Here is a 16,624-nt window from a genome sequence, read left to right on the forward strand (position 1 = left end):
GATGGCCGGGCCCAAAGAGCTGTGGACAATGGAATTGAATCCAGTTGGTGGCTGGTAACGAGCGGTGTCCCACAAGGCTCGGTACTGGGGCTGCTTCTATTTAACATCTTCATTAATGATCTTGATGAGGGGATTGAGTGCACCCTCAGTAAGTTTGCAGACGACACCAAGCTGGGAGGGAGTGTTGATCTGCCAGAGGGCAGAAAAGCACTACAGAGGGACCTGGATAGACTGGATCAATGGGCCAAGGCAAACTGGATGAGTGTCAATAGGGCCAAGTGTCGGGTCCTGCCTTTTGGTCACAACAACCCCAGGCAACCCTACAGGTCTGGGGAGGAGTGGCTGGAAAACTGCCTGATGGAAAGGGACCTTGGTGTAGTGATGGACAGTGGGCTGAACATGAGCCAGCAGTGTGCCCAGGTGGCCAAGAAGGCCAATGGCATCCTGGCTTGGATCAGGAATGCTGTGGTGAGCAGCACCAGGAAGTCATCCTGCCCCTGGACTCGGCACTGGTGAGGCCTCAGCTCAAATACTGTGTTCAGTTTGGGGCACCTCAGTACAGAAAGGACATGGAGGTGCGGGAACAGGTCCAAAGAAGGGCAATAAGGCTGGTGAAGGGTTTGGAGAATATGGCCTGTGAGGAGAGACTGAAGGAACTGGGGCTGTTTAGTCTGGGGATGAGGAGGCTGAGGGGAGACCTTATTGCTCTCTTCTAATATCTGAAAGGTGCTTACAGCGAGAGTGGGGCTGGTCTCTTCTCTCTTGACAGGTGACAGGACGAGGGGAAATCATTTAGATTGGCTATAAGGTCAAACTTCTTTACAGAAAGCACTGGAATAGGTTCCCCAGGGAGGTGGTTGAGTCACCATCCCTGGATGCATTTAAAAACCATTTGGATGTGGTGCTCAGGGACGTGATTTAATGATGGGTTGTAAGAGTGAGGGTAGGATGGTTAGGCTGAGGTTGGACTTGATGATCTTCAGGATCTTTTAGAACCTGAGCAATTCTATGATTCTATGATTCCCTGCACATTGTTCCTCAGGACAATCTGACCAGCATCATCATCCCTCCCCAAGTTTCATCATTAATTAGCGTTCCACTAATTGTAATTGGTAATGCCATCAGATTGAAAACATATTAACATAATGATGGGGAAAGGATTCATAACGAAAAAATATTCACCAAATTAACAGTCAAAATAAACAACAACCTCCCCCTCCCCAATCAGATGTACTTAAAGGTATGCTTTACTGAAAACCAGAAATAGTGGTTACTCAGTCAACCTTCTCGTTTTGTTTCACCGCCTCAGACATTTTTCATCACATAAATTTCCCCTCAGAGTAACCCTTACACTTGAGAGACCCAAGAATTTAGAGCTTCCAGCCTATGGAGAGAATTTTTATTGGCTACTAAGACAACACATATGTTTAAGAGCGCATGTCACTTCATGAATATCCTAGATAACATTCAGTTATTTAATGCTCTCTGGCCTTTTATCCATCAGTTCCAAGTGGCTCATATCCCTTCTACAAGGAACTAACAGATACCCAGGCTTGCTCTTCTCAGTCACTTCTATCACTGGGTTTCAAGTCTTAGCAATTATATCAAAGGTATCTCAGGATGAAATACTAATACGCCAAATCTTACAGTCACTTAATTCCTTTTATATGATGCCACTCTTAAGGTAATGCATTCTATTTTATTATGTTGGCTCACCATCAAGGCTGAAGCTTCCCACAAATACTGCTACGTTTTGTTGCCACACTACGGAAAGCAACAGAGGGGCAGTCTGACAAAATGGCACCTGACACGGAAGTCTGTCTGGAGCAAAAGTGTGTCACTGAATACCTTCATGGGGAAGCAATTGCGTCCACTGACATTCATCTGTGCTCGCTGAGCATTTCTGGAGCCCAAGCAGTGGATGTAAGCACAATGAGGAGGCTGGTGGAGCGTTTCAGCAGTGGTGACAGTGGGTCATCTCCACCGGTGGGGATTTTTATGACCATGGCAGGCGGGCTTTTTTTCATCACCAGTGAAAATGCACAGCCAATGGTGGTGAGCCTGAAGAATTGTATTCTGCAGCCGAGAATTTGGCCTATCAAACAGGGCGACTGTGCTCTCTGTACGTTGTAGTTGCCACGGAAATAAATAGGAGGCACTACTTTCAGAGTAAAAAAGAAATTCCGATCAAGTAACGGTACTGGGAATGAGGAGCAATGCACCGGGCACAGTGCTGCAGCCAGAAGGCTGGGCTGTGCACAGCATTCATCGCAAACACGGTTTCAGAGCGCTGCCTCTCTTCCGAAACGCCCCATGACTTCTCCTCCAGCCTCTTTCGCACCCAGCCGCCTCTTGTTTTAATAAAAGCTCCAGATTTCACTTCAGAACTTACATCCGACCACGGCAAAGCCCTCGCACTCCGTGCTTCGGCTGAGGTCTGCTATCCCGTCACACCGTCAGCCTAATCACAGAGCTGCAATACACTACGCCACGTCCCAACTCGCCGGTTTTTCACTAAAAGCGGACTTTCTTCCTACAAGTGGAGATCAGAACCGCGGTTCAACCACGCCGTGCCCTCAAACGCCTCCGATATCGAGGTTTTCTACTTTACGGCGTTACATTTTTCACCGTTCCCACTCGCGCTGCCGGCGCGACGCGCTTAATAAAAGCTCTCTGCCACCATCTACACCGCGGCGCCTTCTTTCGTCGCGACGAGCCGCAACGGACGGCACGACCTCAGTACAACAAACGAGCGGCCCCGGCCCCTCACCGAGGCTCCGACACCCCCGGCCTGGCCTCGCGCCATGTTGCGGAGCGGGGTCCCGCCGAGCCGCCTTCCCGCCACGCTCCCCCGTTACTCACCGGCCGCTCCCGGGGACAGCGGCGGCGGCACCGCCGCCAGGCACAGCAGAGCCCAAGGCCACGCAGCTACGGCCGCCGCCATGGCCGGTCGCGAACCCTCAGCCAGCCAAGAGAGGGCCGGACGGGCCGACGGGCGGGCTGTGACGCCGCCGGTCCCCATTGGCTGCAGTTCCCCCGCCGGGCCCCGCCCCGCCGCCTGGACGGCCGCGGACATTCCGACGAGCGGCCGGGGTTCGCGCGGTCTGTCGCGAAGCGACCCGGCGGGCTGGAGCTACTGCGGAGCGTGGGCTCGGCCCTGGCGGGAGCCAAGCGCCGGCCGCAGCTCTCTGTGGGCTGCAATTCTAGGAAACAGCCGGAAGCGCCCTGCTGGTTGCTGCTGCTTTTGCTCTTCCGTCCTTCAGGCTCTTCACGAGCATCCCTCCCTGCGTTCCAGCTCCCGGCCGCGGCGGATGGAAGATAACCCGTGGAGATTCAGCCCATGGAGACAAGTAAGGAAAGACGGCAGCCGTGTGGTTTTTTTTTCTTTTTTTTCTGTGACGATCAAGCTTCATATATATATAGAAAACATGAGAAATTAAATCGAAGTTATCCAAAGCAGATTTAAGTTACTGCTCAGTTCGTAACTGTTAACTACTTTGTCTCAGAGAATCCCGACTGTTTCAAAGTTGAGTAGGCAGACTTTGGATGGTTGTTGGCTAAGCGCCATGGCCATTCTGAGTCAGACTCAGGCAATAGCAAAACAGGAGTCTTAAAAGCATGGTTTGCAAGATGCTGTTTGTTCTGCTTTTACCCTGTCCCCAGCCTGTCATCCCAATGGACTTCTTCCTCCAAAGACAATCTGAAAAACCACCAAGCTTACTGTGACTCCATGATTTTTACAGCCTCGAGAGTCTGTAGCAGCTGAATACTCTTCAGCTCCAGTATCCAAATTATAAAAGGTCCCAAAAAAGAAAGCAGAGAGGCAATGCCGAAAAACACTGCAGTGAAATGTAAGTTTTATATCCTGGCCATCACCTATAGAGTAATTAAATCGTATTACGTCTTTATGGAGCAAAGCCAAAAGAAGTAACACTACACTTAGTTACAAATTAATTTGAAGTCAAATTAAAGTTGTTGCTCTAAATGTGAATTCATGAAAAGCAGCCAGTATAGTCTGACCATAGAAAAAATTGTCCTTTTTTTTTTTTTTTTTCTTTCATTCTTTTGCTGCCAATATATAACTGTGCTTGCATGCAAGTTGAACAGCTGGGCTCTTCCCCCTAAACCCAAGGTTAACTTCTGCTACTTCTTATATACGTCCTTATAATTCACCAGGGGTCCACTAGATAGCAGCAGATCCAAAAGCAGCATCAGCCAAAAAGCCAATTTTTACTCTGTTTCGGTTTCACTGAAATACAAGGAGGCCTGAATGAATTTGATACGCTTTGCCCCAGTTATGCTAAGTGGTTTAATTTGTCTCAGTTCAACATGTGGGTGAATGCTCTTTGCTGTGCAGACTATTTTCCCTGAATGCTTTTTAAGTGCAAAATTATTTTGCAAATATGCAAAATGATAATTAACAATTCCACAAGCAAAAAGGCAGAAGAAAGATGCTGGTACTTCTGGTAAGCTAGTGGCTCTGGGTATTCATACCAGGACACTCTAGCAGGTCCAGAAGAAGTAAACGAAACCGCTGAAAGTAATTCCTTCACTTCTGAGGAAGCAAGCTCATCTTGGAAATCATACAAACCTTTTACAATTTGATTTTCAGTAGTAACAGCTCAAGTTCTTAAAACAGGTTATTGTTTAACCTGCTTGCTTCTAGAGACCAAGTACTTCTTCCCTTAGACTTTGTATGTTTATCTGCATGCTACTGTTTTTCAGTTAAACCATCCAAGTAGACCTTATAAAAACAGAACCCATTTCAAATCAATTCCTACCCAGGGCTCAACAGTGAGAAGTGGAATCCTGGGGTTTGAACTAATCAAATACTGTGGTGTAAAACAGATTGTTGTCAGAAGGTAACCTGTCAGTACACTAAGTCTAGTGGTAAAACAGAAAACTTTCTGCAACAGTATCTTTCTTTTTGCTGTTCCTCTTAATGGTGAAGAGAAAATGAATATTTTATTCTATATGCTATATCCTTGTTTCTTAGAACATAAAAAATCCTGATCATTCAGCTACTTTGTTTTCTGGAGTAGCTTGGTTAGTTCATTGTATTTTGTTACATGTGGTATTTAATCCAGCTTCCTTAGCTTAAAAAAAAAAGATGAAAAATTAAGAAGATTGAACTTTAGATTTTATGTTGAAGCCTTCTTCAGCACTAAGTGAAGATTCTTGGGTAGTCGTTTTGTATTATTGGTCAAAACATACATTTTTACTGTAAGATATTTGACCTGACCAGGATCCCCTTAGCAGGTAAAGTGATTCCTGGGGAGGAATTCAGCGACACACCTTTGGCTTCATATGGACTTCCATGCCAGATGCCTTTTTGTCAGACTGCCCCTCTGGTGCCCTCCCTGGCACAGCAGTAAAACGGGAGGTATTTGCAGGAAGTTTCGCCTCTACTGCCAACATCTGCTTCTGACATGGTGGGCCAACATAACAGAATAGGATGCATTACTTCAGAACAGCCCTCATACGTCAGCTACAATACATACTTTATATGTGGCCCAAAATAATTCCTCTTCACTCAGTGCAGCCCAGGAAGCCAAAAGGTTGAACAGTCATGGCTCAAGCCATTATGAGATTCCTGTTTTGCACCTTTTAAGCCAAGCTTACAAAGTGATCAACAGAAAAAATTGTTTTGGTTATAATGTTCTCTCTGACATCTGTGACCAACACCACTGTTACTGTGGTGCAGTCTGGAAACAGCAATGCTCAAATCTTCCCGACTGCAGTCACTGTCCAACATACAGATGTGGTCTTCACATCTGCATCTTCTGATATGCTACTTTGCTTCAAATGTGCTGTGTAACTGCACTATATATATTAATAATGATCATATTCTGAGTAACTGAATGAAATGGCAGTGGGAGACTAACACATGGACTGCAATTATCAACAGGAAGTTACAACTTGCTACAAGATAAAGCTGTCAGTTGCTTTTTTGTGAAAGCAAGGAATCAGCCTCATCATAGACTAGCAAGATAAAGCTTGCTATTTTTTCTGGCTTCCATAAGCAACATGACTTTTGCAGCATGGAATAATCAGAAATAATTTCTCTGCTACTTTACAATAAAAACATACTTCATCACATCAGTATTTTTCAGTTTGCTTTATGTCCTTTATAGTAGAGATGGCTGATGTATGAAAAGAATCATTTTCCTTCTACCTACGAAGCATGTTTTCCTTGAATGATTGCAATTTCACTCTTTTCTTTAATGAAGATCTGTGTTTTCTCCCTGTCTTGATGTTCTAGCTGCTCAGATTACAATGATCCATGTCTTAGGGTCACTTTTTTTTTCTTTTTTTTTCCCAAAAGCCAAGTGAAAACAAAGTAATTCTGTTTTGATTTTCTATATGAAAGAAAAATAAGAGTACTGACAGTGCTTGCATTATCTTCAACATTGCCTTTGAAATAGGATACATCAGCAAATTTCTGTCTAGCACCTCTTCATGTGCACAGATGGCATGAGAACTGTTGTACATACAGTTTTGCTTCTTTCTTTCTGCCTTGATTTTTCCTCCTTGATTTCACTGTCTGGGTACAAAGCCATCAGCCTATATCACGTTGTGCTTAAGCAACACCTAATGACGGCCAGCTTTTCCACATTCTTATTCTCTCTGTGATCATCTCTGACTTTAAATACCCTCTCTTTGCTTTTAGTAGGCCCGACATGAACAACTTTGCTTGAGGATCAGCTTCCATTAATTCTTCAAGTTTCACTAAGTTTTCTTTGTGAAAACTTGTCAAGTCAATGTCACTTCTGCCCAGGTACTGTATGTCGGGCCCACAATCACAATCACGTTGCTAGGACTTGTAGCTCATACTTCCTGAATGTCAGGATTCATCCAGGGAGACTCCTCAAAAGATCGTCTAGTCCAACCCCCTGCTGGAGCAGGAACACCTAGGTTCAAGACTGAACAAGAACTGTGTCACAAGAATGTGTCCAGGTGGGTTTTGAATGCCTCCAGATAAGATGACCCCACAACTTCCCTCGGCCACCTGTTCCAGTATTCAGTTACCCTCATTGTGAAGTTTTTTCCTCATATTTTGGTGGAACCTGCTGTGTCCCAGCTTGCACCCACTGCCCCTTGTCCCATCACTGGATGTCACTGAGCAGAGCCTGGCTCCATCCTCCTGACACTCACCCTAACATACTTACAAACATTAACGAGGACACCCCTCTTTCTCCTCCAAACTAGAGACCCAGCTCCCTCAGCCTCTCGTAAGGGAGCTGCTCCACGCCCTTAATCGTCTTTGTGGCTCTGTGCTGGGCTCTCTCCAGCAGTTCCCTGTCCTTGAACTGACACGATACTCCAGATGCGTTCTCACCAGGGCACAGGAGAGGGGAGGAGGACCTCTCTGGACCTACTAACCACACCCCTTCTAATACACCCCGGTGCCGTTGGCCTTCTTGGCCACAAGGGCACAGTGCTGGCTCGTGGTCATCCTGCTGTCCACAGGACCCCCAGGTCCCTTTCCCCTGTGCTGCATCCAGCAGGTCAGTCCCCAGCCTGTACTGGTACCTGGACTTGTTCTTGCCCACATGGAAGACCGCACACTTGCACCTGGTTGCATCACCTCCTTGGGGTGATGTGTTGATGCCTTGATGTCAGATTCTTGGTAAGTCATTTTTTTTAAAACCCATACTAGCTTTGCTAGGATTTGATCTTAGATTCATTATGCACCCGTCACCGTCTGTTTAGCAAACAGTCAAAGATATTTTGAATCAAGCTGCTTGAGAAAGGATGCCATTACAAATTACTGAGACCGACATCTTTCCTACCATTCTTGCTGAACTTGTGCTTTGAGTGGGAACTGCCTGCATCCTTTCTCTAGCAGCAACAAACCACCAGTCATTAAAAGCCAACAGTATCCTTAGAAACAAATAGGTTAATACTTCAACCGAAGAAGCTCAGATCTACCGAGCAAGCTAGAATAAAAAGTTTATCATTTTTCTCCTCCTCAATAAACATTAGATGATCTTCTTTTCCCATTGCTCTCATTCCAGTATATTTATTTTTGAACTTACAATGAACTCCATACACATCCTTTTTTGTCCTGTCCCCTCCACTGCTTCGTTTCTCCATTTTGCAGGCCCTGTTTGCTCTTTTCTGCCTAATCCTCTTAGCACTCCAGAACCTTCCAAGATGAGCGTGCACCACTCTAAAGTTTCAGGTGACTATTTATTTTCCAGTGGTTTGGACCAGTCATTATTTGGTCAACTAATACCACTTTAAATGATATGTAACTGCATTAGCAAGCAGTGATCCAGTTATGACCCATCAACATTTTGGCTGGTCACATGCTGCATTCAAACACAAAGAAGATAATAAAATAGGGCAGAGGTGTTTATGTTGTTGTTGGTTTTTTTGTCAAGGAAAAATTGTCCTCGACTTGCCTTGGTCATTGCAAATTTTAGAAGTCATCATATTCAAATAGAAAGTGGACATTTACCTTGGGTTCTACATGTTTTTCTACTTAGGGGATTTTTTCCACTATTCTAAGACCACATACAGAACTTTGAAGGGAGATGAGTTTACTCAATCTTCCAAAGAAGTCTGAGAAATCACAACAACCACCATTAGGTTTGTACAGTGTTTTGTGCTAAATTATTTCAAACATGGTGGTGTTGTTCTTCTTTAGAGACAGCACTAAGTCTTGTAAATAAGCCTTTATTATGGTTTTTCTTTTTTTTAGTTACGAGACCTTTACACTCACTTACCACCCACAGTGATTGAAATAACAACTTGTGTTCAGCCTACCTTAAGCAAGAACACTTCCTATACTGGACTCAATTAATTTGACTCATTTTTAAACGTAGGGAACTTACTTATGGTTCTTTCTTTTTTTAGGACAGTGACAAAAAAAGAGGAAGAGGCACCTGATCTGCAGCATGACTAGAACTGGACATTTTGGGGGCCTCTCAGTGCATAGATCTGTAATAGAACAGTGTAAGAAGTAGTGGCACACACATTCATCATCCTACCTCATCACACTAGTAGGAGGTTTTGATTTTTAAAGCAGAAAATGCCCTCAAGTTTTCCGAAATCATTTTTTCCACCTTCAACTTTGATAGCAAACCCCAGCTCTACCGAATGACTTGTGTAAGACAGAATGCAGAACTCATGCATTCAGCAGCTCCTCTTAAATTATCTTAAAACAGCCTCACAGATGTTTCCTGATCACAGATTATCAGCTTACAGGTGTTTTTTTTTTTTTTAAACTATGCATAAACCAAAGCACAGACCCAGAAAGACCACGTACGTTTTGTCAAGTCCTTGCAGCAATGTAAAAATATATATATATACAAATGATCATACAGGTCTGTATTTCTCAAGATTAAAAATCATCTGCCAGAAGAACAACTGCTTGCTATCAAGTGTATTTTTATAACGTGATTTCAACTTCAAGATAAGATTTAGAAGTCCATATTTGATAAAATTAAGCTTGGTAGATGGTAACACCATTATACTATTTAGAAGCCATATCTTTCCTCCGCCAGCGGATTTATGAGTGGGACCTTGAATTTTACTGCATTTTAGTAGTTTGTAGTGCTAGGCCTTCCTTTGGCAGCTTACAGCATAGAGGCATGTTTTCAGCCAAATGTATATATGTATTTTTTAATCTCCTGTGACAGTTTTTAAAGAACACATTTTGATGTGGCTTTTGACTTTCTCTGGACACCTTAATGATTCCTATTTTGGAGAGATTTTACTGGAAGCTGTGCTGATGCCCTGGCAGCCAAGAGGGCAAAACCACAGTTTGGTGAGCATTAAATCCAACACAGCCAGCTAGTCAAATGAGGCAATGATACCACTGTTCAAGTGCAAGGGGACAGCCCAAGGCTGTGGAAGGAAAGGACTGGGAATTAGAAGTATTTATTTTCTGCAAGCATGGTCAAACACTGGAACAGGCTTACGAGCAAGGTGTTGATGCCTCACGCCTGTCCATGTTCAAGAGCTATGAGAATAATGGCCCTAGAGAGGTCAGGCAGGTGGACATGGCCTTTGTAGGCCCTTTTCCAACTGAACAGTTCTAATAAAAATAGGTGCACACAGCACTGTAGAACTGCAAGGTATCTTAATTTCTGTTGTGGTATCAGTTGAATTCAACACACGCTGACTTTACTGGCTATTCTGCAGTGCACTGAGGTTAGCTGCTCAAGTCTTAAAATCCTCTTAAACATACATTTAAATGCTAGCTTATTTCTACGTAAACACAAAAAAGCAGCAAAATTTACAGCCAGTCACGCTGTTTTAGCTAAGAGATCAGAGACACCAACACTGTATTTATCCAAAACGTATTATAGGATACAAGGAAGACTGGGCACATTATCATCATCTGTATGGCATACATGGGATGGACTCCTTCAGCATCAGCAAACCCCTTCTCATCATTTTCACGGCAGCAGAAATTTCTTCAGAGAAAAGGAATTCACAGGTACCTCACTGTAAATCCACTCTTTGCCAGTTCAGAACGTACCTGTAATGTCTTCCCCTAAAAGACAATTCAAACATTTTGAGGGGAAAAATGAAAAAAAAAAATATATATATATATACTCATTTTCACTCCTTTAATCTCTCTGTTGTAGTGTTAGCACCTAATATATGCATCCACTCTTCTACTGTCATCCTATTTACAATCCACTGAAATGTATACTCTAAAAATACAATACAGTTTCAGAAATGTAAGGGGAAATGCACAATTTTCTAAGGTTTAAAAAAGCGACAGCCATCTGTACAGGATCATCAAATTTATCATCCAAGAAGTAAAATTTACAAGGCAGTATCCATCCACACAGCTACATAAAGGGGTAGGTGCTACACTCAAAGCAGCAGACTTGCTAATACAACAAAATATGGAATATGAAAGTGTTTTGGGGCACGGGAGAATACATTTAGTACCACTGAAGCTAAAAATTTAGGATTAGCCATATTCTAAAAACAGGTAACTGCAAACCTGGAAAACGTTCTGAAAATATTAAGCATTATATACACGAGGTAAATGTACCTTGGCCTTTTAAGAGGTAATTAGAGTTTAAAGCAACTGATAGTGATTTTTTTTTTTTATAAACATGAAATGATGAACGCCATACAATCGTTTCAATGGAACAGTATAAACAAGGAACTAACTAAAAGCTGGAATTCACGACAATCACACGCAGAACCATGACTGAAAATATAATATAGCCTCTTATTTGTTTGACACCTTCATGTTCCCATACAGTCAATGTTTTTATATACACAGTCTTTCTCAGGATTACAAGTGAGACCACAGGAGGGTGACAGCAGATCATCACGCCTGGAAAATCAGCTTGATAAACATCTCAGAATTCCAGCTTTCAACATTAGAAGGTCCCTGAAGAACTCCAGCATTCCAAAAGCATTATTTTGGGCTTTTCAGCATCAGAAAATTCTCCCCACTCTTTATTCTACATGTCAGTATGCATCCAACTGATCGCCGAGGCTTCCAATGCTACTAAAATATCAAATTGATTGAATCCATAAAACTTAAGTGAACATATAAGGTACGTATATTTACAATAAACATTTGCATCAGTATTCAAACTGTTTTGGTATATACTTGAAATGATATAAAATTAGTATTTTGAATGCTAAAATATTTTGGTCCCCCTGGATTTCCAAGAGCAGATCCGGTGATAATAAAATCTTAATTTAAAAAATACTTATGTGTACCTGTGTCCATACATATAAGATATGATCTTGCACAGGTAACACTTAAAGTTACATAATATATACAGACACAGCCTTTGTAAAAGGTGTTCAGTTTTTATAATGTAAAAGAACACAGCATGAAGTCGTGGTATCCGAACTGAGGATACATACATATCCATTCAGAATTTTCCTGTACTGCATTCCAATATGAACAACATAGTTGTTCTAAAATAATATTTGTAATGTCACACAGTATTGACTGTCCTTCCCATGGCATGATGTTTCTAAATTATGAACTATACCATTTGTATCTATGATAAGGAATCAGGTAAAGCTATGACAAATGTCAAAATTTAACATTATTTAGATAGTAAGTCTTTAAAATTAGTATGGAGCAAATAGTAAGTCTTCCTTTGATGCTGACTTGTTTTCTGTAAGTATTTTTCTGCATCTACAGGATGCGTTAAAGGGGCATGTCAAATAAGTAGAATGAAGAGTCTGGTTACATTTGGTCATTTGCATAAAGGTAGTTTAAAATCCCTACGTGAAGTCATTTTGATTTAACTTTGACTGATGGGGTCCTGAAAGCAGCGTGCCAAAAAGAAACACAACACACAGGTGGGACAGTTGTACGAACATTGCAACCCAACTGTTTTCTACTGAGAACTTCTCTGTCATTGTGTTCTGTTCTCTAAACTCATCCACTGTGGTGGCTGAAGAAAGAATTGCGTCACACGCAGCTCAAACTCTGCCAGTCTGTAATTCCACATCATTTAATCCCATCTCCAAGCAAGCATTAAGAGTTTGGCACTGCTCAAGACCTACCTAACGCTAAGCCTTGGCCAAGACTTTTGCCACCTACACAGCCTTTTCACTAGGCTCTCTGCCCATCTTACTGCTGTTACCAATTGTGCATCACAGACGAAGGGGCACAATCTCAGCTATGCTACCATTAGCAAATCACCTTGCCATCCCTACTAGCTCTGTAAAAAGCCTTCGAGGAGCTATATGCTGAAAAACAAAAAGAAAGCAGAATAAAGGTTGCTGTGTGTTGCTAGCCAAGAACACTCCTGGAGAGTGAAAGGTTAATTGTTAGTTTATATACTAATTACCAGCCAAAGATCAACCACACTCTTCCTACCACTGCAAGTAAAACATATCCTGGCAAGAACAATTTTAAAAAGTTTCCCTACCCTCATTCAGAAGTTGGGCAGGAAGGAATTCAATTTCTAAACAAGTCTGCGAAGATACTGTGATGTCCCTACATTTCAGGCAAAGTCTGACTAAAGCCAGGCATGCTTTTCTGTATCCTTACGACAACACAAACCATCATAAGCTTTGTTCTTCTGAAGAACATCGATGGAGTCTTCTGGTATTTGTATCTAAAGACCTTCAGCTCACTGGTTTCTATAGCTCATCCCTTTCTTTGTATGTGGCACACAGAAAATATGCACATAAGATTTACAGGCAGCTTCTATCTTTCTTGTACAAAAGCCTAAATAAGTCTCCCTAGTTACAAGTACACTTCACGCTCATTTAATTGCAAATATTAGCTTTTAAGCCTAAAGACTCCACAGAACTGCACAGAATATATGCTTCTGTTATTTAATTTGAAGGGGGAAAATCTTCCTTGAGATCATCTTAATTTTCACGCTATTTTTCTGAAGTAGGTTGATCTTCAAGATTTCAGAATTACCACATAAAATAAAGCTTAAATTACGACTCATGACTTGGCAATTACAAAGTGTGACAATGAATTAACCAGTTTACATGTTTTGAGACTCATACAATAGTTTAAAGAGTTAGATTTTGGTAAAATTCAAGGTCTTTCACAAACTACACACTCACTTGCTGAAATGAGTGCGAGTTAAATCTTACCTAGGGAAAGGAACAGTTCATTCTTGGAAATCAAAAGTACCATGGGCTCTGTACACTTGCTGGTATGCATGAAAAGACTCAAAAGCAGCACTTACTGATATAATACAATCTATTTTAAAGGCAATGTAGTGTTCTGAAAATATGGAGAAAAAAAAAAAAAACAAAACAGTAATCATGTAGATAGTTGCATAATTTATGTTCCCCACTACTGAATGAGGTCAATTTGCAAATTAAGGTAAGCATTCCAAAGACATACAACCTTAATGGGCAGCAAAGCATACTCCAACAGTACATTCAAAATCTGAATCAAAGAACTGTAACAGTGGTTCAGAATACTCAATGTACCAGGCAGGAATAACGTCGCTGAAGCAGCCTTCAATGCACTCTAGAACAATACAGCGAACCGTTGCCATTTTAAAAGCAATCTTGTTTTCAGTACAGTTTACTAGAAGTTAAGACCAGCTATGAACTTTCCAAATAAAAAAATCATAGGTCAATAAAAGCAAAACTAGTCTACACGATGTTTTGTAAGTAACCTCAGAACAAGGTTCATAGTGCACAGAAAGGACCCAAAGCAACTGCTCAGCACATCCACAGAAATCCTAACAAGTGACGTTCCTATGCAGTATTAAAAGGCAGCAATATCCTTCTGTTCCCCCAGTGAGGTAGAACAATTAACCTTCTTAACACGCCACTCTGGTGCAGGTATGGATTTTTACAGTTTTTTTTGTGTTTGTTTTTGGTAGCAAATCCAGGATCACATCTTTATCCCCTCCTGTTGACTAAGCTGTGATAGTGTTTTCTTAATACGCAACGCTGTTAGCCTAGCAGCTCCGTTGGCATACCAGCATTCCCGCATGATCTTTGCCATTACTCGTAATGCCTGCAAAAGAAACAAATTATTACATGCATTTCTGTTCCCACTAAACCTCTGTACTGCCTTAGCCTCTTATAGTACATATTTCTGGAGTCTATTACTAGAACTACATTGGCATGTTGTGTAAGAACATTCAAATCTTGAAGATTTTCTTTCCTGTAAGTAAGAGATCTGGTATTATTCAGCATGTGCAAAAATACTGTAACAAAATTTAATAGTTTGTCTAACTATTTTCTAACCTAAAGTTCTGAATTAGAAAAAACACACTAATTGTGCTTTAAATCCAGGTAAAAAGCAATAGTAAAGAACCAGAAGGCACTCAATATTAGCATGGAAGTGCTCTGTAGCTGAGCATGTACACAAACACTTTCTCAATCATTAAATGCTTTTCAAAGAGTTAGTTAAATATACAGCAATTCAGTACTTTTTTTTTTTTTAAATCAGGTACTTCCACTGAATTTGAACTTTATAACATTCAGAAAACTTGGAGCCTTTTTATCCCTCAAAAACCTATTTTTTGAAATTTGTAAATGCTACTATCAAGTCACAACGGAAAGAACAAAAATTGATGAAATAAAGGATAGATACACAGATTTTACACTCAGAGCTATATGACAAGAAATTGCTTAGTTGATTTGCAAGATTTGAATGGAAGCATTAAAAGCAGTAGATGTGTACTGCCTTTCTCTCCAAGCTGCACTGTGTTGCCAACTCTTTTTTCTCAGGCCTTCATGTGTGTATTAACTTCATACATTCCACAACCCAGTTACCTCTTCCATCTAATGGACATCACATCAACCTACTCCTGTTCTAGCTTCCTGCAGCTATTCTCCTATGCTCTGGCAAGCAGTAGCTACCAGCGTAACAAACTCATTCCAGAGTCAGTCTAAATTCTGCAAGATATGCCTCTGTCAAACGAGAGGGAAAAGGCACCTGACTTAGTTCCAGGCTGGCTTCACATCAGGCAGGACAGCACAGTTGAAGACAAGCAGTACTGTTGTCCTGGCAGAATGCTGAGATGAAACTACGCCTGCTTTTCAAAAAAACGTACTAGCCAGCCTAGGTATAAACCAACTGGCACAGACCTAATGAGAAGCTGTACATTTTTCCTGATTAAAACAAACAAAAAAAGCTTTTACTGCCTCAGCTGTGTGTTAATCTTGACAAGAAACTGACTCCCAATCCACAGAGCTGCCTGTTCACTCACCATGGAGTGGAGAAAGAAAATCAGAAGGATAAAAGCAGGAAAACATGAGCTGAGGTGAAGACAGTTTAATAATAATAATTTAAAAAAAAAAAAAAAAAATCCAACAAAAACAATTTAGAAGCCATTGCTCACCATTAGCTGAGCAACACCTGGTCAGCCACCAAGCAACAACAGCAGCCTGACCAGAATTAAGCTGCTGAGCATGACACTGAGTGTTATGGTGTATCCCACTGATTAATTTGTATTTTTGTCCTGTGTTTCCTTCCAGCCTCTTGTCCACTACCAAATTACAAGCCATGGGGGCACAGCTGAGTTAACAGTGTGCTCAGGCAGCTAGAAGGGCCAAGTGTATCCCAGGGTACATGAACCACGGCACTGCTAGCTGGTCAGCCTCATCTTCAGTACTGTGTGCAGTTTTTGGTGCCATGGTACAAAAAGGACATAAAACTATCAGTGTCCAAAGGAGGGCTAGGAATATGATGAAGGGTCCAGAGGGGAGACCCTATCAGGAACACCTGAAGTACTTTGGTTTGTTCAGTCCAGAGAAGAGGAGACCTCATTGTGGCCTACAGCTTCTCCATGAGAGGAGCAGAGAGGCAGGTGCTGATCTCTCTGTTGAACAAAACCCGAAAGAACACTGTGAAGCTGCAACAGGTTCATGCTAGGTGTCAAGAAAAGGTTCTTCACCACAAGGGTGGCTGAGTACTGGAACGGCTCCCCAGCAAAGCGGTCACGGCACTGAGCCTGCTAGAGTCAAGAAGTGCCTGGACATGCTCTCAGTCATACTGTCTGATTTTTGGATGGTGCTGTGTGGAGCCAGGAGTTGGACTCAATGATCCTTACAGATCCCCTCCAACTCGGGATAAGATGTAATTCTATGATTCTAGGAAGATTAACTGTATCCTAGCCAGATGCTGTACAGCCTCCTATTAAGCTATTTATTCACAATGACACTTCCCAGACAACGTAACTGATAC

At 42.0% G+C, this 16,624-nt stretch overlaps 2 protein-coding genes and 1 long non-coding RNA gene across 4 annotated transcripts in view; 1 reads left to right on the forward strand and 2 right to left on the reverse strand.

The window, feature by feature from the left end:
* The window catches only part of RECK (reversion inducing cysteine rich protein with kazal motifs), a 64,695-nt gene extending 61,716 nt beyond the window's left edge, over positions 1-2,979 (reverse strand). For both annotated transcript variants that reach the window (XM_052697667.1, XM_052697668.1), the window contains exon 1: positions 2,863-2,979. In XM_052697667.1, coding sequence (XP_052553627.1) covers positions 2,863-2,944 — 82 coding nt within the window. In that variant the 5' untranslated portion in view covers positions 2,945-2,979. The remainder of the gene's footprint in view (positions 1-2,862) is intronic.
* A 77-nt stretch (positions 2,980-3,056) lies between these two features.
* Positions 3,057-13,729, forward strand: LOC128087807 (uncharacterized). Its single transcript, XR_008210018.1, has 2 exons — positions 3,057-3,350; positions 8,863-13,729. It is a non-coding gene; the product is annotated as an uncharacterized LOC128087807 (long non-coding RNA).
* Positions 13,730-13,735: 6 nt separating this feature from the next.
* TGFBR1 (transforming growth factor beta receptor 1) overlaps positions 13,736-16,624 on the reverse strand; it is a 29,636-nt gene continuing 26,747 nt past the window's right edge. Inside the window, exon 9 of the mRNA XM_052697688.1 lies at positions 13,736-14,446. Coding sequence (XP_052553648.1) covers positions 14,321-14,446 — 126 coding nt within the window. The 3' untranslated portion in view covers positions 13,736-14,320. The remainder of the gene's footprint in view (positions 14,447-16,624) is intronic.

The sequence above is a fragment of the Tympanuchus pallidicinctus genome, unplaced genomic scaffold (assembly GCF_026119805.1).
Source record: "Tympanuchus pallidicinctus isolate F22 unplaced genomic scaffold, pur_lepc_1.0 scaffold31, whole genome shotgun sequence".
In the NCBI taxonomy this organism is placed as follows: Eukaryota; Metazoa; Chordata; class Aves; order Galliformes; family Phasianidae; genus Tympanuchus; species Tympanuchus pallidicinctus.